Source organism: Pezoporus flaviventris, unplaced genomic scaffold (genome assembly GCF_033815535.1).
Source record: "Pezoporus flaviventris isolate CSIRO_AGI_PZ_B2104156 unplaced genomic scaffold, CSIRO_AGI_Pfla_v1 ptg000064l, whole genome shotgun sequence".
NCBI classification, from domain to species: domain Eukaryota; kingdom Metazoa; phylum Chordata; class Aves; order Psittaciformes; family Psittacidae; genus Pezoporus; species Pezoporus flaviventris.
The window spans coordinates 3843355-3870557 of record NW_026892612.1 but is presented as its reverse complement, the minus strand read 5'-3'; the positions used below and the strand labels follow the sequence as shown (position 1 = coordinate 3870557).

The 27203-nt window shown below is 38.7% G+C and overlaps 2 protein-coding genes across 8 annotated transcripts in view; one reads left to right on the top strand and one right to left on the bottom strand.

Annotated features, from left to right (window-relative positions):
- DENND4C (DENN domain containing 4C) overlaps positions 1 to 13910 on the top strand; it is a 74977-nt gene extending 61067 nt beyond the window's left edge. For 6 of the 7 annotated variants that reach the window (XM_061470865.1, XM_061470866.1, XM_061470870.1 and 3 more), the window contains 11 exons: positions 24 to 1175; positions 2771 to 2947; positions 4559 to 4668; positions 5115 to 5290; positions 6254 to 6436; positions 7449 to 7638; positions 8541 to 8786; positions 10100 to 10217; positions 11191 to 11344; positions 12467 to 12531; positions 13201 to 13910. In XM_061470865.1, the coding sequence (XP_061326849.1) occupies positions 24 to 1175; positions 2771 to 2947; positions 4559 to 4668; positions 5115 to 5290; positions 6254 to 6436; positions 7449 to 7638; positions 8541 to 8786; positions 10100 to 10217; positions 11191 to 11344; positions 12467 to 12531; positions 13201 to 13337 (2708 nt within the window). In that variant the 3' untranslated portion in view covers positions 13338 to 13910. Of the gene's footprint in view, positions 1 to 23; positions 1176 to 2766; positions 2948 to 4558; positions 4669 to 5114; positions 5291 to 6253; positions 6437 to 7448; positions 7639 to 8540; positions 8787 to 10099; positions 10218 to 11190; positions 11345 to 12466; positions 12532 to 13200 lie in introns of all 7 variants that reach the window. The other variant, XM_061470864.1, reaches the window with a different exon arrangement.
- Positions 13911 to 21930: 8020 nt separating this feature from the next.
- RPS6 (ribosomal protein S6) lies at positions 21931 to 26787 on the bottom strand. Its single transcript, XM_061470862.1, has 6 exons — positions 26631 to 26787; positions 25733 to 25864; positions 24603 to 24813; positions 24100 to 24246; positions 22816 to 22973; positions 21931 to 22072 (listed from the first exon to the last, which is right to left on the bottom strand). The coding sequence occupies exons 1-6, from the start codon at positions 26634 to 26636 to the stop codon at positions 21977 to 21979; spliced, it is 750 nt and encodes a 249-aa protein (XP_061326846.1). The 5' UTR covers positions 26637 to 26787; the 3' UTR covers positions 21931 to 21976.
- Positions 26788 to 27203: the final 416 nt, after the last annotated feature.

The window sequence follows — 27203 nt, the reverse complement described above, 5'->3', positions numbered from 1 at the left end:
TATTAATGCCTTTTCTCTTTTAGAAACTGGTTCTAGCACACTGGTCATAACTCAGGATTCAGCTGAAGATGCTGTCTTTGGTGATGTTTCTCCTAAGAAAACAAGTGAAAAAAGACAGAAGAGGCAGAAACTGTTTTCAGAGAGAAGCTGCAGTTTCAGCAGTGAAAGCAGAGCAGGAATGCTCATGAAAAAAGGCAGCTTGGACTTGCATTCTAAAGAACTGGCAATAATGATGGGAGCAGATGCCAAGATCCTAACAGCAGCTTTATCTGGGGCCAAAACTTCACCCTCTCACATGAGTAAATCCCACAACTTTGAAAGTATCATTGACCAGGAGGTTTCTGGCGTAAGTGGCAGGTGGAATTGTGCGACTGAGAGTGACTGGGAATTGGAGCATAGGTCTTCACCAGTGCTGGAAGAACCTCGGGAAGGGCATGAGTATCTTGAGAATGGAAGAGATGAAAACTTGACCACAGTGGAGGCCCTAAATGTAGAACAGTCAGTTGAGTCCAAAAACGAGAAACCAGAATCCAAAGATGCAAGTACTAAAAGGAATAGCTTATATGGAGTGCTTAAGCCTATTGAAAGGGAAGATGTTGAAGTAGGCTTGGACCCTTTATCTTTGCTGGCTACTTACAGCACGGAACCAAGGCATCTGGAACCTGAGGAAAAGTTGGTGTCACCAGTTGCAGCACGTAATTTAGCAGATGAAATAGAAAGTTATATGAATCTGAAGAGCCCCTTGGGTAATAAGTTTCCCAGCATGGAGCTGCACAAGCTGGACAGGGAAGCAAAAGCCTCTGGTACACTTGGTCACTCCCAAGAAAGGAGGTCAAGCCTGCCTTTGGATCCCGTCCTGCCATTCCCAAAGTCTTATGAAAGTCAGAGAAGTCCTTCTGTCTCCAGATCCAAAACATTCACTGTACGACCAAAGCAGCAAACCCATCTGCAAGTTCAAAAGGAGCGGTCTTCATCTTTGACAGGACTGGGTCATTCTTCTCCACATGGCTCATTAGGATCTGTCGTAACAACTTTATCCAGTCTGAAGCTGGACAATATACTGTCTGGACCAAAAATGGATGTCCTGAAATCAGGCATGAAGCAGGCTGCCAATGTAGCCAGTAAGATGTGGGGAGTTGTAACTTCAGCATATAGTTACTCAGATGATGAGGCAAGTGTTTTCCAATAGTAGACAAAGCTAGAGTCATTACTTTTGTGTCCAAAAGATTGCTCCATGAGATGGTGTTTTTATCAAGTACTGACTTTTGTTAGCTAATACAAATTGTATTTAATGTGTGGTGGAGCTTTTCTCTGTCATTTAAAAACACTTTTCAGACAAAATCAAATTAAATAGTCTTGATGCAATAAACTTAAAATATAACCTTTTTTCTCAACATTCCCCCTTTCCTGTTTATTTATTTATGTTTAAAGAAACTGCACCAAGAAACCCTACAAAGAGAAAAATTATGTCATCTTGAATGATACCATACTACCTGTCTTATTTAAAAAATTAAGGAAAGGTTATGAAAAATCAAACCTAAGAAGCCAGGTTGGTGATTTAAAGTTGAAAGTAGAAAAGTACAGCCTGAGATCTAGTAAATTCATGCATTGAAAATTTTAAAAGTAAATGTTATGATTCTTGTCTGAGCACAATTGATTAACAGTCTTTTTCAGAGTCAAGCAGTTCAGAGTATAATGACACAAATGAAAGATGAGATGGAGGAATGAATATTATAACTTCCTTCTTTACATATATGTCTTGTTATTCTGGCTTCAAACTTAGGTTTGGCCTTTTCTTTTTTTTTTTTTGTTTTACCCTAAAGGCTCCTGCTTGATCCATTTAACCCCTTAATCTGATTTGGCTTTAAGGATCTTTTGTCTCTCCTCGTGAGGCTGTCAAGATAGATACTTATTTCCTTTTTCAAATTCTCCCTCCATTCCCCAAACTTTATAAAAGATGTGAAATGGAAAGATTGTTCTCTGGCTTTATTTCTATGTGAAGAAAATTTGACTTATGTTACTCCTGGGGTCTTTTCTATTAAATAAAAAAAATATATATTTCTTACTAGTATTTTTTTAACCTTATTTTGACTGTGACAGTGAAAACTCACTCGTTACCTTTCTTCCCAATTTTTTTTTCTGTGACTTAGGTTTTGCTATGTGCTTTTCTATTATACTTACCTGTTCTGTAGAATTTTGTTTAATGGCACATCATAATCTCTCACCAACATGATTTGATTTCCATCAAAAATCTTCTATTTCTGCAACTTTTCATTTTTAATATCCTAATTTTCATACTTCATTGCATCTTGTGGCTTAGTGACTGTGTTATTGCTGCATCATTTCAGCTGATACATTTCATTCCTGTTTTTAATTCTGAAAATTTCACTTTCTGAATTTTTTTTCTGATAATTCCTTTTTTTCTGATAATTTCTTAATTTTGAGTAATGTTTGCCAAATCAAAATTTTTGCATCATTTTTTTCTGTTTCTCTTGTAATAAAGACATTTATATTTCAGTGTCTTTGTCACTCAGTTTGATCTTCAGCCAAGTATTTTTGTTCATGAAGCCTTTCATTTTTCCAGTATCCTTGTGGTTTGTTCAATATCTCTTCTTTTTGAGGTTGCATAGATTTATCTTAAATGTAAGAATTTTTTTACATGGGGTTTTCATCTTAATCTGCTACTTTAATTCTTTATTTATTAGGATAAAAATGGAAGTCAAATAATTGATCTGGAATACTATTTTTCTTCTTTTTGTATTAAAGGAAGAAAACAATCGACTGGACTTTAATTTCCCTGCTGGTTTTGAAGATAATATTTTGGGAGATAATCTGACATCAAGAACTGGCGTCCCAGGGCTCATTACAAATGAGCTTGCACAAAGCACTACTAGTCTTGGCAGTAGCAGTAGCAGTGGAGATGCAGGAAGACAGCATTACAGTGCACGTGAGATTGGTTTTTTTTGTTTGGGTTGTTTGTTTGTTTGTTTGTTCGGTTTTCCCATCATAATTTGTTTATAATGTAACAAACAGGGAAAACTGATATGTGTGAAATGATTCATAACAATGGAAGCTATGGTAATTTGAAATTATTTAAAACCCTGAATTACAAGCAAATTTGTACTTCCGTTCTAAACTTCCGTCTTGCAATAGCAAATAGCTAATGCTTCTCTTCATTGAATGTTTAAAAAGTTGATAAAAAAACGCAGTGATTTAACTGTAAAAATACTTCTGTATGTGTGATAGGAAGATTGCTAGCTAGGAGCATGTGCTCAGTCATGGAAAGTCAAATATCCTGAAGGTTCTTGAAATACTAATACAGAAAAGCAAAGCAGTGTCCAAGAACTGCAAAACCGCAAATAGTTGCATAACTAACAGAGGCAGATCTTTCAGTGGGGGGAGGTGGAAATAAAAAATAAACAAAACCAACTCCACAGCCCCAAGGGCCAAGAAACCCAAAGCAACACACACAAAAAATTCTTAAGTTTTACTGTTGAATGGGAGGTAATGAATGCATACTTGATTTGAAGTTGTGAAGGTAAATAGATTAATATATATGCCTATTGCTAAATTGCCCTTCCCTACCTCCCCAAAGTTCTAAAACTGCATGAAGTAAATCTAATAATTTCAAGTTCAGATGTGGTTCTTATTTTGAGAAAAAGATGTGTGCTGAACCTACAGATCTGTAGGTTTGGTTTACCTTTCTTTGCAATACTTTAATGATGTGAATATCATAAAGCCATGTGCATCAAGAGAGGAAGAACTATGTTGTGGAATGGAGATAAGCTGGCCTTACCTAGCAAAACCCTGACATGATTATCTTCTAGTTCCAGTTAGTTAGGAGGGTTATAAGAACTAACTATGAAGAGTGGCAGCTGTCAACAGAATATGTAAAATTTTTTCACAAGCATGAACTTTAGCGGAAGAAGCAGAGGAGCTTTCTTTAGAGAGTGATTTATTTTTTTTTTTAAATAGGGAAGTTTGGGATTGTCAGAGGAAGTAATACTAATAGTTTTGCTTTCTAAACCTGATTCCAACCATTTCCTTCTGGTAAATATATTCCAGTTCCTTTTTCCCTCCTGGGCAAAGCTCATAACCCTAAAACCCAACCTTACCAAAGAAAGATTGTTTGTTTTACTGCAATGTTAGCCAGCGGTAACTTAAGCACAGTAATGGCATATTTGGTATTATGTGTCTTCCCTGGTACAATTCTTCTCTTTGTTATTTACACATGGATGTATCATTCAAGAAATGTTGAGCAGCTTTTAAAAGGATATGTATTGAGCAGTCTTACTGTTTGCCTTTCTCCATTCTTTCTTTGTTCTTTCCTTTTACCAGTGTGGGATATATTGTGTTAGACAAAAATAACTTCTAAATGTTAAACACAAAAATGATATTTATTGATATTGTAATTATATCAGTGAAGTTACAGAGCTACACATATTTTGAAGATCTTCTGGTACAATTTTCTGTCTTGGTCGTATGGAAATTATTTTCTTTGGGAACAGGTGAATTCTCTTTCCTTGAATATAAAACCCAAATGGCTCTTTCTGTGCAGGTGAAGTTTCATTGCCAAGAAGTATGAAAATTCAAGATTCTGAGAAGTCAGAGCAAAGCTCTTCACATAATACTAGCCTATCCAGCATTTTCCAGAACTACGCGATGGAGGTAAGATTAATAAACTTATGCAGCCAAAGTCTACCACATCACTATAAATGTTTCTTTTGTGTTCGATTAGTTTGTTTGTAGGATTTTTTGTTTTCTTTTTTGTAGAAGCAGACATACAATCACTTATAGAATTGAAAGCAATTCATATATACACTGGAGGCTTCGTAGGAGTGAACATTTGCAAATACTAAATTTGTAGCATTTCAGGGTAATGTTTCTTCCAGGTCTGAAAATAACAAACAAAAATAAATTATTAGTATTTGCATTTCATAGGTAAAACTTATGCTGGCAGGATAACTCAAGTATGGTCGGTAAGCAGTGATGAACTCATGTCTCCCAGCTGGCATTCTGATACCTGTTAAACTCCTGTGGACACTAAGCCTATAAAGCCAATTATTAAAAAACCCTGAAACAAGATTGATAGTATTAATTCTTTGCTGTTTTAGGTATTGATGTCTAGCTGCTCTCAATGTAGAGCTTGTGGTGCTTTGGTTTATGATGAAGAAATTATGGCTGGATGGACAGCTGATGATTCAAACTTGAACACTACCTGTCCTTTCTGTAAAAGTATCTTCTTACCTTTACTTAATATTGAATTTAAAGACCTACGTGGCTCTGCCAGGTTAGTGGGTTTTATGCGTACTCTTTTTCTGCCTTTTCACTTGGACAAGGTTATATTTTTTTCCAAAAGGATCTTAGTTATCTTTTCCAGTATTTTTGTCTAGATGGTTGCAAGAATGTCTGCCTGTTTGACGGTCGTGAAGGAAGTTGTAAGTCATGTACACTATTGCATTTCATTGTAAAATAGCCAAAAAGCAAAGAATCAGTTGCCTTTTACCACTTTTTCTTTTTGTATTTTCTTTCTAAGCCTAACTGTACGGAAGGTATAGATCTGGTTTTGTTTAGCTTTTAAAATAAAGCTAATGGATCATGAACTTTAAAAGCATATAAAGTAGTTTTTAAATCTGTCAGCAAAGAATTGCACCCAAATTAAATTTATTAGCAGCTTTTAGTTACAGATGCTGCAGCTTATTGTTTCTCCAGTAGTTCTCCAGTTTAAGCTTCTCTGCTTACTATTTTTACCTTTTTTAATTGCACTGTGAAGGCTGCAACTTACTTTAAGGTAATTTAAAATGGATTCTCACTGTAGTAGTTATTATTGTGAAACAGAGCTTTCATTAGTGTTCTCTAATGCTGAAACTTAGCGAAGCATGACACATTCCTGCTGTCTTGTACCTATAATGGTGTATAGTCTCTAGTCAGTAATGTCACTTTACAGCAACAGCAATTTTCAGTGATGTGTCAGCTGTTGATATATTGTTGATGGGGAACCATGATAAATGAAGGTCACTAATGACTTACAGCATAGGATTTCTTCTTTTGCATATCAAATCTCTGTGTTTGTTTACTTTGTGTTTGTTTACTCTGCCTATATAAGTTACAGTGGTCAAGCTTTTAATGTTGTGTTTCCTTATTTTTACTACTTTTTGAAAGTAAAGGTAGAGATTCATAACTTTTTTAATGACTTTATGCTTAAATCTTGTTCTTGCTATTTCTCTTCCCTCCCATTCCTGTTGTAACTTAGCTTTTTCCTGAAGCAAAGTACTTCGGGAGATAGTTTACAGAGTGGCACCCTTCCATTAACCACGGACCCCCTGGAGCAGAAGCTGTTGTCCAGTCCAGCTGTTGCTGACTTGATCAGTTTTTCAGATCACCCACAGTCCAGCCACACCATAGCTGAAGAAACTAGCTCTGTAGTTGAGCAGAGGTAGGTAAAACAAGGGTTTAGTTCTGTCAGAAATGTATCAACACATTATTTCTCCTCTGCTTTAAAGTGAAGATCGACTTATGGACCAAGTATGGTAAAGCACAAGTTACAAAGTAACTTGATGATCATCTGTTTTCTCTTATTCTTTTTGCATGCTTTTATCAATTTGAAGTAACTGGTTCCACTAAGTGAGTGAGTATTAGAGATACAACTCTAGAAATAAATCTTCAGGTTCATCTTCTAATAATTAATAGGTAAAATAGGTATTGTTAAAACACACCTTTTAGAGACATAAATATAAGAATTTCTTCTCCTTTCCTTGTGTTTAGAATTTAACAAGAAGGACAGTGCATTATGGGGAAAAATAAGTCCATTTGCTGAAACATTCTATTTTGAGAGAAAAGCCTTGGACCCTTGACACTTGTACAAAGCATACATTCTATGACAAACAATACTGGTGTAAAATTGAAACTCAGAAAATAATGCTACTACTTTTGAAACAGTATGAGGGAGGAAGCATTAAGAAAGTTTAAAGTTGGAAGAGGGAAGAACTGAAATAGGGCTGCTATGAATTGTGACCTTTTTGCTGGAATTTGTTAACATTATGTTGCAATAGGTACTAAGTCATATAACAGTTGCTCTACTTATGACACTTAGAGAAAGTAAACAAAGGGAATGAGGAAGTAAAAATGAACATAATCAGAACAAGATTGTCTTTGTGTGTTGACAAAACTGCACTGCTGTTTTTCTAAGCAAGGTAGAGCTGTACCAGAGCAATGGTACCTATACAAAACTGCGATTCAGATTCATGTCTTAGGTTCTACTTAGCTGCTTTTCTGGAAGGATTGTTATACTGTTCTGTATACTGTGGAGCTAACAGGTCAAATATGATTCCCTATTAATAGAGAAACTTGGCTTGTGATACTCACTTGGCAGCCTTTCTCCTCTTCTTTCCCGTTGCCATAGGAATGATGAATAGTTTCATGTTAGCATATTCTCTTTCAAAATCCAGTGATGTGGGAGAAGAACACAGTAAAGATCCCAGAACCCTGAAGACATCTTCCAATAATCCACCAAAAAGGGGAGTGTCCTTGACTCGGAGCCACAGTGTTGGAGGTCCACTGCAAAATATTGATCTTTCCCAGAGACCATCTCATGGAATTTCAACAGTTAGTCTTCCAAACAGTCTGCAGGAAGTTGTGGTAAGTCTAGAAGCTGCACATTCAGTTGACAGCAAAAAACAGTGCAGTGAACAATACATAATGTTCTATTCCTATCATTCCTGTCCATTTGGGGAATGGAAATGGCCAGGCATATTTTCACATTCTTAACGATCAAAAAAAATAAAAATTAAAATCTTGGTTCAGTTAATCTAAAATTGGGGGGGGGGTTAGTACATTGTACAAATGGTGCTGCTTGATTGAAATGTTCTCTCTAGCAGAATGAAGTCTTTGTCTTTCTAAGAGTGGAAGTTTTTTTTAAAAATAACCCAACTTCTACAGCAGACTGAACGCAATAGTACAAGCAGTACACAGTTGCAAGATTGAAAGTTTGTTCCTTTTCCAAGCATTTACTTACACTCTTCCTATCTGTTCTATTAGGCTTACCTCTTGAGTGGATAAGGTAAGAGGCAGTATTGAGACTGTTACATTGTTATTGCATATGAAACGAAGTGTTTCTTCTCTTTCTGGTGTTTTTTATTGGCAGGAAGCTGTCTTTAACATGTGAATACATGGTTCAGTTCCACAGCTGATGTAATTATATTTCTATGTTTCCACAATCTATATTGCCACCAGCTTATACAGCTTGAAACTGCACAGTCGTGAACAAACTATAACAAATTAGCATTTTCTCCTTTTCACATAACAGCGAGAGCTTAGGTGATTGTTCTTTAAAGTTAATAAACACCTCAATCATCACAACTGTTGATGCTATTGAAGTTATTGTGTGTTCGGTACTTCCAGATGTTTCTTCCAAATACAAAAATAAACTCTGCAATGAGTGATTTCCAGGGCAAGTAATCCTGAAGAGTATTTCTGGAAGAAAATCCTTTGATTCTGTAAAACCCCACAGTTTCCTTTTGTGTGTGTTGTTCTGTTTTTAGGGTCCTCTAGTAAAAAGACCTAATCCTCTCCCTGTATCTGTGCCCTACTTGAGCCCTTTGGTACTGCATAAGGAGCTTGAATCACTGTTGGAAAATGAGGGAGAGCAAGTAATTCATACATCCAAATTCATCAATCAACACCCCATAATTTTCTGGAACCTAGTTTGGTATTTCCGACGGTTGGATCTGCCTAGCAACTTACCTGGACTCATTTTAACATCTGAACACTGTAATGATGGAGTGCAGGTAAGTGGCTTCTTCCTATTAGAGCTGCAGATGTTAGGAGAAGCTACATTTGAGAGTTTGGTTCAAAAAAAATAGTTAAGTAATACCTGAGTAGCTTGGATCTAGTTTCCTGGGTTTTATAATATAAGTAGAAAGGTATGTTTTCCACAAGGAATCTTAAAATAGGATGGGTGAAAACAGCATTCAAATTCTAGTCAAGCCATTCTCTTCTAAAAAGCCAGAGACTAAGATTCATTAAAGAGAAGGTGATGCATGGAAGGAAACAAGATGTATCTGTTGAGAACTCACAAATAGCAATGCATTGAAATCCACATAGTATGGGTTGTGTACTTCAGTATATAAACCTTTTACGTTATTAGTCAATATTTTTTGTTCTTTTCCACTAATAGGTTTTGCTATTCAAAGTCCGCTGAGTTTCAGTACTATATGAATGGAACAAAAGAACATAGAATGGATGCTATCTTTTGAGTATTTTGCTTTTTCCATTTTAAGGGAAACCTATAGGATTTGTGTATGTAATTAGCAGATTTACAAGCATGCATGCAAAAAAAGTAGTATTTTCCTATCTACTTGTATGCACTGAAATTTTAAAATTCTCTCCCTCAATTTTCAAAAAAACCCAGAACCCTGGAATCAAGAACAATTTTCCAGAAAATGTAGTTGAAGACCAATACTAGTGAAATCTAAAGCATACTGACTAAATAGAATGCATTAGCAGGGTAAAGCAGAAGATGGAGCTTAATATCTGTAACTGCTTCTTTGAATTGACACATTAGTGGTAAATTTTTCTTTCCCACTAAGCCTTACTGTATTAGAGATTCTAAAGGCACTTACTTTTATAAAATAATTATGCGTCTAATGTTTTGAGTACCATATATTTTAATGGCAGCAAATGGTTCATACAAATTCTTCCTGCATGTTGGAAAGATCAACACAAGGACATGCATAGCAGGTCTTAGTCAGGTTAGAAAATACTACAGTGTGGCATGATAAACGGTACAAATTAAGTAACATCCTTAGTGCACAAAACCCATTTTTTAATACATGCTCATTCAAATTTTTTTCAGATATAGAAAATTTTTCTGTAGAAAACTGAATGGTCTTCGTACATTAGGCTAAACCAGAAAAGGCAATTAAATGTTGCAGTAGTTGTGATTTTGCTCTGATTGAGTGAATTTATCTCTAGAAGACATCAACTGTTCCTGTTTGATGGATTCAAGATGAATAAAGTAAACCTTCATGAAAGAGCAATTTTTTAAATAATGGGAGTATACTGATGTTAGAAAAACTTTTTTCCCTTCGTGTTTTTTTAGCTTCCTTTGACATCTCTTGCTCAAGATAGCAAGCTAGTATACATCCATCTTCTGTGGGACAATATCAACCTCCACCAAGAGCCGGGGGAGCCCCTCTATATATCTTGGAGAAATCTCAGTAAGTAAAACAAATGTTACAGAAAGCAGAGGGAGGAGAAGCTGTGGAAAAAAAACCTGTGTTTTGTATCGTCTGAAGTGTACACAGCCCGTCAAGTTGGAAAGCTTTCTTAGTGTGTAAGGCATCTGCAATCCCTGAGGTACTTAACATAGTCTCAGTGTCAAATTATGAAAGTATTTTACTAATCTGTGTAAAAAGGTATGTTATCTATTCTTTATATGTCATATGGCTATAAATAGGGTAGGAAGATTTGCTGTAAATGTGAGGCTAAGTAATCTTCACCTGATTTCAATGTTTAACTGCATTATGTAGTTATATCTATGCAGACATGAAAAAGACGAATTATCTTGTGTTTCTATAACTGAATGAAAGGTAACAAGTCCCATTAATATGTACATTTGGCGGGCTACTTGGCTGTCAGAAAGTAACATCAAAAAAAGCCTTTGTCTACCATAACTTGATTTGAAGAAAAAACAGGCAGACTGCTCATGAGAACTTGGGATTTCATTACTTCTGATCAGCAAAAAAAACATTGTTGACATAGACTTCTCAGTCTGTGCTCTTTGATGAGAAAAGTTTCTTTGATAAGAAATATGATGGTGTTTTCTTTTGTTCTACTTCTTTTCCATTGTGTAAAAATAACCTTCGTGAACTTAGTATCTGAAACTGAAGTAGAGCCATAAGTCTGAGCTAGCAAACCATCACAGCTAGCCTCTGATGCTGGATACTCTTCAGTCTCTTATATCTCTCTGTCACGTTGAAAGTGCTTGCACATGGGTAGTTGATGCATCCAGTAACTTTTGTGGTGGAATAGAGACCATAAGCAGACAAAACGTTTCCATTGTGACAGATTTCTGTAGATTGAGTAGAGGTTCTGAATATTTATCTTACTTTCTGAAATACCTTCTTCTTATTAAAGTGAAAATATATGAGATTTTTAATGTTTAATAGTCTATATGGTTGTGTTTCCCAGATTCTTCTGAAAAGAGACCCTCCACACTGGCAGAAGATCAGCAGGCAATAAACACTTTGCTGGAGAACATTAAACTAAGTATTCAACACAATAATGTTGTTAAACCAATCAACCTGCTGCTACAGAAAGTTAAGCCAGATGTGAAACGACAGAGGTAAAGGGGTAATCTCTTCTTATTTTCTCCCCACTCAAAGTTAAGTAAGATCAGACCATATGCACTTAATAATGAGAATTCTGTAAGGATGTCTCGCAATATTGTTTTATTTTGTGTTCACCAAACACTGTGTGTATTTGTTTATGCCCATGATTACAAACAAATGCATTCTGTGGTTAGATGCATAACTCATCCAAATCAAATGAATAAATAAGTTCCTTGATCAAAATGGACATTTTATGAATTAATGAGAAAAACACATATACTGACGATGCCGATTTTTTTGGTGCTGCTCCAGATCTAGAAAATTGATAAATGTAAGTGTGCAGTACCCTGTTGCAGTGTCTGGAATATTCTCCAAACTACCTGGTTATAACTATTGGAATTCTAGCAACCTGGAGTACTGGCTTAGAAAGTGTATACAGTATGATCCACAAATAAAGGGAGACATGTAAATAACGCTTCTACTGTACAATTTGCCATCTGCACTGCAATTCAGAGAGGGCTTTGTTAAAAAGCAAGCCTCTGAATTAAATTACAGGAAATATAAGATGTATTCGAAGTTTATCATGCTAGGTCATCTCTGCTTCTGTGGTTTGTAGTTACTAAAAAAAAAAAAAAAAAAAAGTAGTAATCTGCCTACAGAAGAATCTTCATGAGTTCCATGAGGAAAAAAGTTAATATACCATTGTTTAGTGATACTCAGTTCTGAGATATATTGTGACATTCTGAAACAAAAAAAAGAACCAAAATATGGGTGATCTGAAATACTTCTGCTCCCTTTACTTCACCCTCAGGCAGGAATAAGTTAAATAAGTGGTGCTTAATTCTGTATTTATCATTTTTCTGGAATTTTTATGGCACATTTGAGAGAGGGATTTTTCATAGAAAACTTAGATGCTGGGATCTGACAATACTGTATCTTCATGTGTTAAGGAAAAATACTCAGGCACGAGGAAATCTTAAGCTAACAGTCATGTAGATCAGTCACTCTCTGCACAAGAAATAGTAACAGAACAGTTGCAGAAACTATACAATAAAAGGTTAGCATCTTCAACATTGACTTTGTAAACTTACGATAGGTGGTGCTTTCATTGACTTCCCCTTCAAAATATTTCCTAGGAGTTTTTACAGAGAAATTCTTTTCCTCTCTCTGGTGTCTCTTGGAAGAGAGAACATTGACATCGGTAAGTTAAAAAATACTGTGAAATGCATATGTCTGTTTCTAAAATACATGAATACTTTATGTGGAAACTAGTGTATATATTCAACCATGAGTTTCTAAGTAGCTTTTCAATTGCTGTATTTTAGTGCAAAGTACTATGCTGTTACTCTTCAAGAAGGTGTTGCTTTTATAGAAAAGTAATTCAGATGGGGTGTTAATTTGAAACTAGTTATCAGCTGTTTTAAACAAAATTTGTTAGCTTGAAGCTTTAATTCCTTGTGTCTGAAAACATGTTCCGAGTTTTGTCCATCTTTCTCTGACCTACATGTTAGGCATATGTCATCTAGCCATCTGAATGCTCATCTCTTACTGATCTCCTCCACCCTGACTTTTATTTGGTACTATGCAGGCAAAGGGACTTCTTTATGGGATATGACAGGGGAAATACCCTGGGAACAGGCAAACTGAACTGCAATAGAAGTAATGGGCATCCACTGTGATGTGTTGTGATGATCCAACGTGAAGAAACTTTTCAGGTTCTCTGAGAGAACTTGGAAAAAAAAAAAAAGGGTGTCTAGTCAAGATAATTAATGTTGTTATTAGATAAAAATCATCAAAAGGATTTTATAGGAACAGAGTGGGTGCTCTACAGGGTTTCTTCAATAACTTCAACTATGCTTTTCTATTTCAGAGGTTTTTGATAGCGAATACAGAATTGCATATAAAAATCTACCAAAGGAAGTTCTTGAAAAGATGCACAAAATAGATGCTCCACCAAGCATCAGAGTTGAATGTTGTAGGAAGTGCTTTGGAGCACCTTTAATATAAAAATGAGGAAGATGCACTAAACTTCGGTGTGGCAAAAGTAGAGGGGAACAAACCAGGAGCATGGTGATACGTACACTTTCAATCCCAAAAGGTGATAACTGAGCAATTTGTCAAAGCAATTTCCTTGAGATAAATCATACATTTTTGTCTTTCATCTCACAAAACAGAGTGTAAAGTATGTTAAAATGTTTTTAAACTATGTTAATGGGGTGAGTTGGTTTCAGTGATTGATCTGCTTTTTTTCACTGTATATACTTTTTGTCCTTCCTCAGATCCTTCTCCCACAACATGAAGTTGTTCAAAAAGGTGATGATAGAACAGACTCTTAAGTTGCTGACTTAAGAGCCATCAATATTTATGTGTTTTAATGAACTACTTTTCCTGCCACAGAATACTTAGGTTCTTCACTAATACTATAAAATAGCCTTTTCCTAAAGATTTTTTTATTAGTGTGCAGTATGTATGTATGAATGTAAATACTTGAGTCCTTGCATTGGAAATTGCAATGCAGTTGCTTTTGTCAGATCACAGCACCTAAAATTGCTACCCTTTTCCTGACCCATGTCCCAGTATTGTAAAAACCACTCAGTTTTTCTGTATTCTCTATCTGACACATTAAAGATCCTATGAGCATGCTGCTGCTTTCTCCAAGAGAATGATGGGCTTCTACACGAAGCAGCTCAGAAATGGATGGCTTTCTAAAAACTTTTTTTAGGAAGCTTTAAAATGGCATTAGAATACATACAGGGTTTGTTAAACAGATGCTGTCTGAAAAAATATTACGCTCTATACTGTATGCATGTGTGCTTAAAAGGTATCTTTTCCTTGAATTCTTCTATCACCTTTTTTCATGGTTTTATACAAGCCTGTGGGTTAATTATTTTGCACTGAGATAGTCCAAATCCAAAATTTCAATTAAAATGTATTTAGAAATGTGGTCTTCAAGGTATATATTAGCACAAATGAAGTGCTTGAGTGTATGATCTGGAAAGATGAATCCGTCTTTTGGATTGCTTCTAGTAGATAAGACACTTCCTCACCTCACATTCTAACTGACTCTAGTAGTCATAGACTTGGCAAGAGCCTGGATGCTGATTAACAATTTCAGTGTTTCTATTACTTGAGGAATAGGATAAGGTTGATTCCAATTTTTTTTTTTTTGTGAAATTTAATAGTATGGCTTTTCTGGTGAAATTAAAAGTAAGGTTTGTAGCTTGTTAAAAGAGCATAGCTAAAACTGTAGTCGCGTCTCAGTATGAATGTATTTACTTCATATTACTCTCTTAAAATGATGAGGGATGAAGATATGTCTGCAAGAGCTTTTACATGAAACAAGAAAGCTAACTCTTGTTTTTTCATGAGGCTACACAAAGGATTTGCACTATTCATAACAAAATACATTTGTGTCATAGACTGATTTCTTTGTAATTTGTCTAAAAGTGCTGATCCAGAGTTTATATGGGGATATTATCTGGACAGATTCTTTCCTAATGAAAATATTGTGCTTTCTTAACAATTAAAAGCAAGAAAGCACATGGTGACTTTGTTTTTTTTTTTGGGGGGGTTCGGTTTTTTTTTTTCATCCTGTATTCTTTGGGTTTATGCATGGTTGCCTGCAGGTATCTGATCTGCATCACAATGGAAGTGTAGAGCTTAATTCTTCGTATTTTTCTCTCTTCTTCAATTACATAATTGACACACATAGTTCCATCCTTTCAAGATAAAAGTCTGTGTGAAGCATTCATCCAAACAACTTAATTCTTATACAAATCAAACCAGCAAATTTTCCTGTATTGTTCTATACTTATCTTAAATGTACAGCTATACAAAGACAGTTAAGTGTTAAATGGACAGATTGTGTGATTATTCAAAGAATCAGATTTTAGCTATCCTTAACTTCTCCTGGCTCATTAAATTACAAAGAAAAACTGTGCAGTGAGTGCTGTTTGAAGTAATTGGTGACATCCAAATTGTTTTAAACCATTGTAAATAACATTATTATAAACTGGATCCTGTAAGAGATCACTTTGATTTCAAAACAACCTTCCCATCCGTAGCTGAAAATACAGATTATTCGGGCAGTAGGGTTGTAGAAACAGCAAAGCAGGTTGTGTCATAGCATCTAGTGCTAAATGTTAGACTTTCCACAGGTATGTACACTAAACAAAACAAAAACCAAAAACCAAACCAACAACTGCCCCTCCTGCCCCAACACAACAACAACAAAAAAACCCCACAAACTAAAGCCTGAAGGGAACAAGACAACTGCAGGATTGAACTTGCTTTGATTCGTTCCTTCATACTGGCATTTCTATACACTACAAATTAATTTCTATTCCTTGTGTATGTACCTGGATTTCAGAGTAGTAGAAGTCCTGCATGTAATTACTTGAACTCTTTAATCTGCCTACTGTAATTAACTCGTTAATATAGAATGACAAAAGTGCTTACTCTTTATAATTTGGATTTTTTTAATGCCTAGTTTTAATAGCTAACTAATCAGCTGGTTCTTGAATAAAATCTGTAGTTCAAATGAAAAGGAAGATCTCTGAATGCAGTTTGTTAAATTGTCAACGGGGGGGGGTGGAAGTTCACAAAAATTTGAAGGGAATTAAGAACTGACTATTTTTTTCGTAGTTGCTTTCTTTCCTTACAAATACATGATGGCACTCCCTGTTCTTCCTTTGCCTTTTGGGTCTACTACAAACAGAGAGAGAGTGCAGGTTTTCCTACACAAACTTTCAGAGATGTAGGCTTCCCTAATCTGAATGCTGAAAGAACCGTGAGTGTGCGTAAGAGAAGGGCAGGGCATAAAATGCATATCATGGCTAAATAGTCACATGGTCAAAAATCTGGCCAAAAAATAAACAAACATTTTTTGTGAGTGCGTTGCAAACACTTTTGTCTTTCTGAAAATTGCACTCTGAAGGCATAGGAAGTTCTTCTCTGCTAGTAAATAGCATGAACTTCTTGGGCTACATAGGAATGACTTAGCTACCTATGAATGCTCAAAATTAGTGGACACTCCACTCCTAGTAATCCAAACTTATCTGAATCCATAATGCATGAATGAGGCGTACAAAGTGTTGTGAAAGAGGGATAAGCTTGATCTTGGTTCTGTTTTCCTCTTGGTGTAAGCAGAAACAGGAGCATGTTGCTCACTTGCGAAGCTCTTGCCTCCACATACTCTTTGTAGTAGCATCAAAGCCAGTGCTCAGGTGATGGTTTTCTGTGTGCATTTTGGAATTCTCACATGAAGAAAAAGGTTGCAGATCAGTAGTAACTTCAAAGCCAGCAGTGTGTGCAGAAAACGAGGGTTTAAACCAAACATTGCATACATGGATGTAAACTTAATGAATTTCAAGTAAGCCCAAAAACTTGGAGAGTTTGTGTTGGAATAATAATTATCACAGAGAAGCTTCCTTGAATTGTTGCGTTAAAGATACTGAACTGCAGTCAGTTATGCTGAGAAGATTACATCTTTCACCCAACTATAAAAGTTACCAATAGTTTATGTTCTAGTTTATCAAAATATCTGGGTTTCTTTTTGTAGAATTAAAACATCAAGTGGAGTCTTACAGGTTTTGGTTTGCTTTAAATCAGGATTCTTAAGTGACAAAGGTTTGTTTATATATTATATTCTGCCACATTACCAAGATATCTTTCAAAACCTCATGGGTAAAGGAGACTGATGCGGCTGTGGTATTGGTAACAGGTACCAGCTTTTATTACATGTTATTAGAAGCATCTCTGTGTTACTCATATTCTGTATTCACATTTTTTATGACTCCAGTTTAGACAATGCAATTTTAATGGAAAATATTTTATTCAGTATATGGTTTCAAACTAAATTAATTTGTTTTGCAAGTAACTTAGCCTTGTTCCTAGTGGAATTTCACATTGGTTATGCTCAAGCTACGTTGCACTTGTGAATGAGTGATTTTTATTCCATTTTAACTGTGAATTAATGGCTTTTTGTATTGCTGCAGCTAGAAGAGTATACTTTTCATGAAGTTTACTGCTTTCCTTGAATAACTGCAACATAGGGGATATTTTCAAAACGTATATTAAATTAGATCATAGAAATTATATTTTAAAAAAAATGTTAAAATGTAAGTAACTGAGGAATCCACCTAATAGTTTTATCTTTTTAAAACTTTTAATTAAACAATTATTTCAATGCAGATTAACTTGATTAAATGGTAAGCAGGTCATCTTATTCACATAACTCCACATTTTCAACAAAAGGTTTTTTTTTCTTTTAACTAATAAAATCTTTAAAATGCCTTCTGTATATCAGCTGTTCATTATGGACCTTTTCAAAACACACACACACACACACACACACACACCTGCAACTGTTAAAGTCTTGAAACTGAATGGTTGAATTGGACTCTAGATTTGTATTCCACTGTGCTGTGTATATTGTAATGCGTAAGAGGAGAGAAACGGATGGTCTTTCAGTGCCTGCATCAGTGGTGCAAATAAAAGGGATTGTTTGCTGTTTTTTTTGAAACACATTGAACTCCTTTTAGGAGCTTAAAATAAACTGTATTGTAATGAGGATGAAAGGATGTCATGTGAATAAATTATGAATTAAGTGAGCTGGGAGGTTTAATGCAATAAAATTTGCACTATTTTAGCAACTGTTTCGAACTGTTGAAAAATGGCATCCATTTACTGTGCTTTGATTAACAAATGTTTGTACATTTGACAAATATTTCTTGAGTTTAAAAGGGCACTCTGCATATGCTGAATTATGTATAGATATCCTAGACTAAGATGCAATTTTTAATGTATTTCCCAAAATAAAATACATATGCATCCTGTGTAAAAATTGTTCAGCTTTTTTGCCATTGGAACTTACCTGTTTGACAGAATTTAATCGTAAATGGAAATTCGGCCTATAGCTGGGCAAAAGCAAAGCCTTTCAAATACCTTTTTGGGGAATTGTGTCATAGTACCTCAGCAACTTCTGAATAATAGAAAAGAGCAGGAGTCAGTTGAGGAGGGAGAGAGGATGAGAAAAGATGCGATTCACTTGCAGTGCTCGGGGTTGTGAGAGTATGTCTGTGTGGCACCTTAAGCAAGCTCTGACAACCAACAGAGGTAAGAACTGAAAACCAGGGTCAGGGAGGCAGAATCCATGAAGATCTTGTTTGCAGGGAAGCCATGGACCCTGGCTTCCTGACCACAAAGCTGCTGCCCACAAAGAGCGTTGTTGACCAGTGGGTGGGAACAGGTTGGTGGCTGACCTTGACAGATCACTTCCCATGAGTTCTGGTTTCTTGGTGACTTTATAATGGGGACAGAGAGTGATGCTTTCAGTGACACATCCTGGCTATCAGGAGACACTGGTGGCCCTCCTGCCTCAGAACAGACCTGCAGGTTTACACATGGCTTCCAGGCTTTATTTTTTTGTTTTTCAGGGTTGGGGAGTGGGGTGAGCCTGGCATGAACTTTAAGCAGTAGAAACTGACAGTTACTGTCAAATGCTTCAGGCCTTCACAATGGAATATTTTTCACACTCCCTCATGTATGGCAGCCAGTTTATTAATCTGTTAGTAAAAATAAGAATACCAGACCCCAAATACTTGTATCTCTGGGAAACTGATATGCATAGCACAGACTGGTAGTTTGTGGGAAAGATTCATAATAAATCATATCTCAGGCCTGTTTTCAAGCAGCGAGTTCATGAACAGTCTTTTGGACTTTCACAGTCTTGCCAGCATTACAATGACTTTGCTTGTCTTCCTCTGGATGCTTTTGTCACTGTGGTCTTTTTAGGAATGCCACCTGCTAAAAATACTACATTGCCTTCCTAATTTGCTGCCTTTAATGTGGCCTATGAGAGGGGAGGCTGGAGGAGGAAGTGTGTAACAGAGAGACAGCAATAAAAACTTGCATTTGAGGAATCCCTAAAGAAGCATGAACACAGGATTGGTTTAAAGCTTTAGCTGGGAAGGAACTGTTGGTTCTTGTGCCAAAATCAGGTGGGAAAACTTACCTGGGGGAATGTGATGGTAGAAGGTGATAGCAGGAGCGAGCTTATGGAAGCCTGGATCCGTCATATGCTCAGAGCTACCCTCACATTACTTGTTAGAGGTAGTTCTGCCCAGCTCCGTAGAGACAAACTTTCTCTGTAAAGGAGAAAAGCTGCAGGCTGGGAAGAGGGAGAATCTCATCCACATGTCTGAATACATGACATGAGAAGACAAACTTGACACCCACTAACAGAATGCACCCAGAAGTGCCGAGGGAGCTGGCTGCTGTACTTGCAAAGCCACTCCATCACCTTTTCTTAAATGTCACAGCAAGCTGGAGAGGTCTCTGAGGACTGGCTGAACACCAGTGTCACTCCAGCCTTCAAAAGGGACATGGCGGACGCAGGAAACTATAGGCCAGCGTTGTACCACAGAGGTCTGAACTCAGTCTAGTCTTGATGAGCTTAACTTACTCAGCACTGACCTGGTTGAAGGGACAGTGTACCCTCAGCGTGTTTGCTGCCGATACAGAATGGGAAGGAATTGATGATATACCAGAAAGCTGCACTGCCATTCAGCAAAACCTGGACAGGCTAGAGCTAGGTGGAAAGGAACCTAATGAAGATTCAACAAAGGTCAGGATCCTGCACTAGGGGAGAAATAACATGCACCAGTATGGGTTAGGGGTTGACCTGCTGGAAGGTAGCTCTGTGGGAGAGAACCTGGGGGTCCTGGTGGACAAGTAGTGAATGAGCAAAACATTTGCCCTTGTGGCCAAGGCCAGAGGTATTCTGAGGTCCATTAGGAAAAGCACTACACCAACAGGTTGTGGGATGTGTTCCTCCCACACTACTGTGCCTTCTGTGTCCAGGTACAAGACAAGGAACTACTGGAGTGAAGGGCTACAGTGACAATTAGAGGACTGGAACATCTCTCTGATGAGGAAAGGCTGAGAGGGCTGTGCCTGTTCAGCCTACAGAAGACAACTGAGAGGGGATCTTACCAATGCACACAAGTATCTTCAGGGCCAGTGTCTAGAGGATGGGGCCACACTTTGCAGTGGTGCCCACCAACAGGATGAGCGGCAACGGGCACAAACTGTAACACAGGAGCTTCTATCTGAATATGATAAAGAACTTCTTTACTTTGAGGGTGGCAGAGCACTAGGACAGGCTGCCCAGAAGTTGTGGAGTCTCCTTTTTGGAAAATATTCAAAACCTGCATGTACACAATCCTGTGCAACCTGCTCTAGGTGAACCTGCTTTAGCAGGGGGGACGATCTCCAGAGGTCTCTCCCAAACCCAACAGTTTTATGTGTATGTGCGATTTGATTCATCCATGACATTTTACAAGGGCATGTAGGGATAGGACAAGTAATGGCTTAACCTGAAAGGGGGCAATTTGGATTAGGTATTAGGAATAAATTCTTCACTGTGAGGGTGGTGAGACTGGAACAGGTTGCCCAGAGAAGCTGTGGATGCCCACCTCTGGCAGTGATCAAGGCCAGGTTGGGTTGGACTTTGAGCAACCAGGTCTAGTAGAAGGTGTCACTGACTAGCAGGGGTTTGGAACCAGATGAGCTTTAAGGTCCCTTGCAACCCAAGCCTTTCTATGATTCTATGAAAGTATTTTGAGTTGGAAAGGACCCATATGGATCACGCAATGCTACAGATATTGGCAAGAGCAGCTGGAAAGCTACTCTGCAGAAAGAGACCTGGCGGCACTAATTGATGGAGCTGAACATGAGCCACCTTGTGCCCAGGCAGCCAAGGTCAACAGCATCCTGGCCTGTATCAGCAGTAGCGTAACCAGCAGGGCCAGAGCAGTGATCATCCCCATGTACTGGGCCCTGGCAAGGCTGCACCTTGAATCCTGTTTTCAGTTCTGGGACCCTCACTACAAGAAAGACATTTAGGTGCTGGAGTGGGTCCAGAGAACGGCAACAAATCTGGTGAAGGGATTTGGAGAGTAAGTCCTATAATAAATGGCTGAGGGAACAGGAGCTGTTTAGTCTGGAGGAGTCTCAGGAGGGATGTTATTTCTCTCTACAACTACCTGTTAAGGAAGATGAGCAAGGAGGTGCCTGGTCTCTTTTCCCAAGTAAGAAGTGATAGCACAAGAGGTAACAGCCTCAAACTGCACCAGGGGAGGTTTAGATTGGATATTAGGAAAAATTTCTTCACCTTAGAGGGTGATCAAGCATTCAAACAGGCTGCCCAGTGAAGCGGTGGAATCCCTGGAAGTGCTCAAAAAAATCTGTAAATGAGGCCTTCAGTGACATGGTTTAGTGGTGGACTTGGTAGTGATAGGGTAATGGCTGGACTTGATGACCTTAAAAGCTCTTTTCCAACCTAGCTGATTCTATGATTCTATCAAACCCAACTCCCTACTCCTCGCAGAACTACCTAAAACTAAACCATATGACAAAGCATTATCCAGACACTCCCTGAACTCTGACAGGCCTGGTGCTGTGACCACTTCCTGGGGAATCTGTTCTAGTGACTGACTTAATCCTACCAAAAAATCACCTGCAGCCTTTATGTTTTACCACCCTTAGTCTAAATATTTAAGAGTCAGCCAGTAATAATACGCACTGAAAAGTCTCATACTGAAGCTTAACCACAAACGGGTTTATTTTCAATATCACGTACATCTTTACTTCTGACTTGACTCAGACTTAGATGTAGAAGCTCTCAATGAAGAAAGCCGGCGTCTCTTTGCAATCTGTTCCTGGCGTTTCTCCTTGGCTTCCTGAAAAACAAAGCAGCATGAATTAAATTATGTTTAATGTCTTAGTAACCAAGTGCTTCAAAACATCTACAAATGAAGAAAAAATGCAACTTGAAGGAAGCTACCAGAATGGATTCCTTAAGTCAATGAAGCAAAAGAGTTTCCCCTCTTCACAGTTCAGAATTCTACAGGTATACAAATTTGTACAGACCCATGTCTTCAAACAACATGGACTAGTACCCAAAAGCACAGTAGAAATACTAATGCAGAGTTCACAGCATACTAGAGGTCTACCTACTCTCAGTTTCCATCTAGAAGTTGTGAAAACACAAGTACTGTGCCAAATATTCCAACAACATTGCTTTGCCAGTTGCTATGGTTTTTGGTGCAAGAACAAACTCATCCAGACAAATGGCTTCTTGCCAAATTATCTTCCATCTAGGTCAACTGCTGGATCCTGTTTCTCCATGCAGTCACTCAAACAGCTACTGCAAAACTTGTCTTCACAGGCTCTAACCTCTCGGAGTTTTTTCTTCAAAATAAATTCTCAATTAATTAATTGGTGCATTAAATTTCTACTATTCTTGGACTGGGAAAAATGCTCAAAGAACATTTGGTCAGCAATGTTTATATTCATATTCAGGTATTCCTATTCAAAATGCCCTAGGTACAAAGCAGCTCTAAGTGAACAATCAACTTTATCACATCCCTTGATTCTGTGAGGTATCCCATATATCATATTCATTTGTATGGGGCAAACGAACCTTCATTCTCTTGGCTAAGAGCTTCGCATATTCTGCTGCCTCCTCCTTATTCTTCTGGGTGCGCTGCTTCTTCAGGGCAATACGTCTGCGCTTGTGCTGCAGAACTCGAGGAGTCACTAGTCGCTGGATCTTGGGAGCCTTGGTTCTGGGTTTCTTGCCTAAGAAAGCATTGCAGATCAGCAGATTATTTTCCAAAAAGGCCCCATCTAACAAGCTTACAAGTAAGTTCCATTTACTGTTATGCAAACAGTATCTGGCATGCTACATATTATAGCAGCTTATACAGAGTTAGATCTTCAGGAAAAATGATCAATTATAAAATACAGTCTTAATGTTCATGATTTGTTATCAGCAATGAAGCATTATTACATCCCCAATTTCCAGTATTTTTTGTGAAAATTCCTAGTTTCTCAGCAAGCCTGTCTTTAATTCCCTCCCCCAGAATCAGAATGGTTAAGAATATGGAAACTCATCATGTAGCTTTCGTATCTAACCATAATGTTTTCAGTTTTAAAAAGCTCTCTGCAGGTCCACATAGGCTTGACATGCGTATCTCTAAAACAGACCTACGTAGCCCATAATGAGCAAACAAAATGCACTATCACACCCATATGTAAAATTTCACTACTCAGCGCTGCCTGACTTCTACTAGTCACAAACAGCTGTATGATGTCCATCCTGGTCACATTCTTTCATAGACAGAACAGTTCCTCTGACACAGAAAACAGCAGCTTTTTACCCAACAAGCTTTCACTGTGCCTAAGCTTTATCATGTCCCTTCTGCTTAATGTCCTCACCCTTTCAGTTCCCTGATGAAATGCAAAGAAGCCAAATGCAGAGAACTGCAAGATAGGTAGAGTAAGCAACACAGTACCCTACCAACAAAAGCTCGTTTCAGAAGCTGCCATAAGTAATGGGGGAAAAAAAAATAATATTATCTTCTCTATATACTGCTTTTATCCTCCACTCATAAAAATGCTTCCACAAACATTCCACCTCATATTTAACTTTCTCTTAATAGCAATTATTTTATTATTCTTAGAACTAAATAAATATTTGGAGCAAACACTACTCCAGATTTTATCCAATATTTAAAAACAAACTGCTAAAGTAGACAGAAGGGGCAGATAGGGGTAGAAGAAACGAAGCAAACACACTCTTCTTATCCAGAAGTTACAACTCCTGCATCTACTACTATAGTGTACCTCATTCAATGCAAGAGGCTGGACACTTCTCTATAGACAATGCCATGAAACCAAAGAGTTGTAAAATTTGAGCTCTTACCCTCTTTATTTAGAGGCTTCCTCACAACATACTGGCGAACATCATCCTCCTTCGAAAGGTTGAACAGCTTGCGGATTTTGCTAGCCCTCTTGGGACCAAGGCGACGGGGCACAGTGGTGTCTGTCAGCCCAGGAATATCCTTTTCACCTTTGAGAACGTAAGTTTAAATGTGACAATTCTGCATCTACTGAACGCTTGCTTCATTAATGAATTTCAATTATAAGTTTAAAATGCATAAAAATTCAAGATAATACCAGATGCTCCTTTGGTTTCACCTACTAATAGCACCACCCTGTGGTACACTTTTGCCAATTTAATGCAATCACATTGCCGGCAGCAATAAAAGCGTTGCAGTGACCAGTTTTAAAATTACACAAATGTAATATCCAGAGCGGATTTCAAGCTACATTCACACTCTAAAGTGGGGACTCCATTTGCTTTCTACACAACTCCAAAGCCACTAGCAAGGAGATTCCTTCAAGATGCCTGCTTCTACCTCTTACCCTTTTTCACAATGACCAAGTTCAGAACACTCAAGTTGGCATCAACAATGCAACCACGAACAGATTTGCGTTTTCTCTCTCCAGTTCTTCTTGGGCGATAGCAGGAGTGGCCCTTGCTGAGCAGAAGGCGAACACGTCCATGAGTCAGGACACCTTGCTTCATGGGGAACCCTTGTTTGTCGTTGCCCCCACTGATTCGGACAACATAGCCCTATGAAAGCACAGAAACACACTCAGTAGTAGCTCACACATTTCTGTTAATTCAACAAGAAGTTGTATCACAAGATCCTGTTCAAAACAGGGCACTGTGCCTATGACTCAGGAAAAATAACTGTTACTGCTAATGGAAACAACTTCTTTAACCAACATTGCCCCAAGAGATATGAAAAATACTTTTGTATACCATAATTTACATTTATTCTACTTATCTACAAAAATATATATAAAAATTAAACTCTATCCAGTCAAAGTTTAGTCTAAGGTGCACCAGACTGAAGCTTGCCCATTATCGTCTAGCTTATCCTTAATCCTAAACCTAACTAAAGCCTGTTGTCACAAACTAGAAATCTGCATACAATGCGAGTATCTTGAATAGGAATATATGGGAAAATGAGAAGCAAAGCTTTTATTGCCTTCTTTTTGGGGGTGGCAATACAAAACATCAACTTACCTGAATTCAGCTGAACTGTCCATATTAACACTCACATATTCTACACCCACCCATTAGACCCAACATACTTTTTCCCCACGCACCAGCAGCACTTTAAATGCAATGAAGACAATTTTAAACTTGTTCAGTAAAGAAGGGATCAGCAGTATTATAGTACAGATTTAAATTGTTCTGAATACCAAGACAGCACTTAAATGAAGAGCAAAAAATTACTGAAAGAAGCAGCAAGAAATTCTAATCACAACACTGAAAAAAAAAACCAACAACATTTAGATAAATCAAAGTAGAAGAACAAACTAGCCTGATCACCAAATTCAGTATATATACCCAGAGAAACTTTCAACATACTGGCTAAACGCATACCACACAAACACCCTACTGAAACAACTGCATACTGGAGAAAATCTATGATTTAAGGTTCTCAAATACAGACAGATCCAACACATCCTTCTATGCTTACCTTCCACTCCTCGCCAAGATTATCAGCCGCAACCTCTGTGGCCATCCGCTTCTCATAGAATGTTCTCAGCTTGCGCTCATCATCCACTTCAATGAGTTTCTGGCAGCCAGTGGCTGGGAAAGAGATGTTCAGCTAGAAAGAGCAAAAAAAAACCAACCCACATTTGATTGAATCATCCCATGGAACATTTTAAAAGAAAAATTACAGTTTTGCTGCCAGGTTCACCTTAGCATTTCAAAGCTGAAATTCCCCAACTGCTTACATGAATGTTTACTAGCCATAACTTGTCACTATCGTGTTCAAGACAGCCAGGCAGGTCTGTTCTTGGCCACACTGGACGGCATTACTTGTTCATTCATAGAATAAAACTGGCTTTACCACAGCACCAGAAACTAGTTTCCTCTTCTTCTGCAAGTCCATTACAACATACACTGCATCAGAAAATTAAATAAGCAACCTAAGGTGAGCGACACTCGTGGTGGTTCCTTACTTATGTCTTTTAGGGGCCGCTGCAAAGCCCACAGCCTCGGGGACGCCTTCTGGCACTCTCAGCTCGAGCACGGCCTGTGCTGGACACAGGCACAGCTCCGACGCACACTGCGCCCCCCTGACAGGCCCCAGCACCAACAGCGCAGGCCTGCTACTACGAAATAGCCTTGTCATAGCAGTACCGACCGCCACCGGAACCCGGCCTCATGCCCGAAGCCCCACTGACAGAACGAGGCCCGCGCGGCCGCCATGTCAGCCCGCCGACAATCCGCTCCCATCCGCCCCACAGCGGCGCTCCAGCCCCACCACCAGGGACCATCACTCCCCACCAGCGGCCCCACACATAACACTGGAGGCATTTGTGTCTGGGGAGCACCCGAACCCCAACCGGCGACAACCCAAACCCTACCTTCATCCTCGCCGATCCGCGCCACCACTAAAAAAGACCTTACTTCCGTCCGCAGCCTTCACATACACCCGCCAACTCTCGCGAGAACAGCACCGCCTGAGCCGGGCGTGACCGGGCTGCCCAATGACGGCCGAGGCTTCGCCGGCAGAGGGGCGCGGCGGGGAGAACCTGTTCTGTAAGTGGCGGAGGGGTCGGCCCCCCACCCAGCCCCGCCGCGGCAGGCAGCCGGGACACGCCCCAGTGCCCTCAGGATATGTACGAGGTAGTCCCGGCGGGCGCCGCTAGCCCGCGATGAGGAGCAGACCGGGGGTGGCCTGCGGCAGGATTAGCCGTTTCCTTCGGAGGGAGAGCGCGCTCTCGCGGTTGGAGTGAGAACACTAGAGCCCCGGCGAGCGGCGGGTGGCGCGTCTTCCCGCGAACGGGAAGCACCGGCCGCCGGAGGTGCCATCAGTCAGCACGTGCAGTGCTCGCGCGGGCGCTGGGGGACGGTGTCTGCGCGGCTCCCGCCCGGCTGTGCTGCCCCTCACGGCGGCGCGACGGGCCGCGCTCCCGCGGACACCGCCGGCTGTGCCG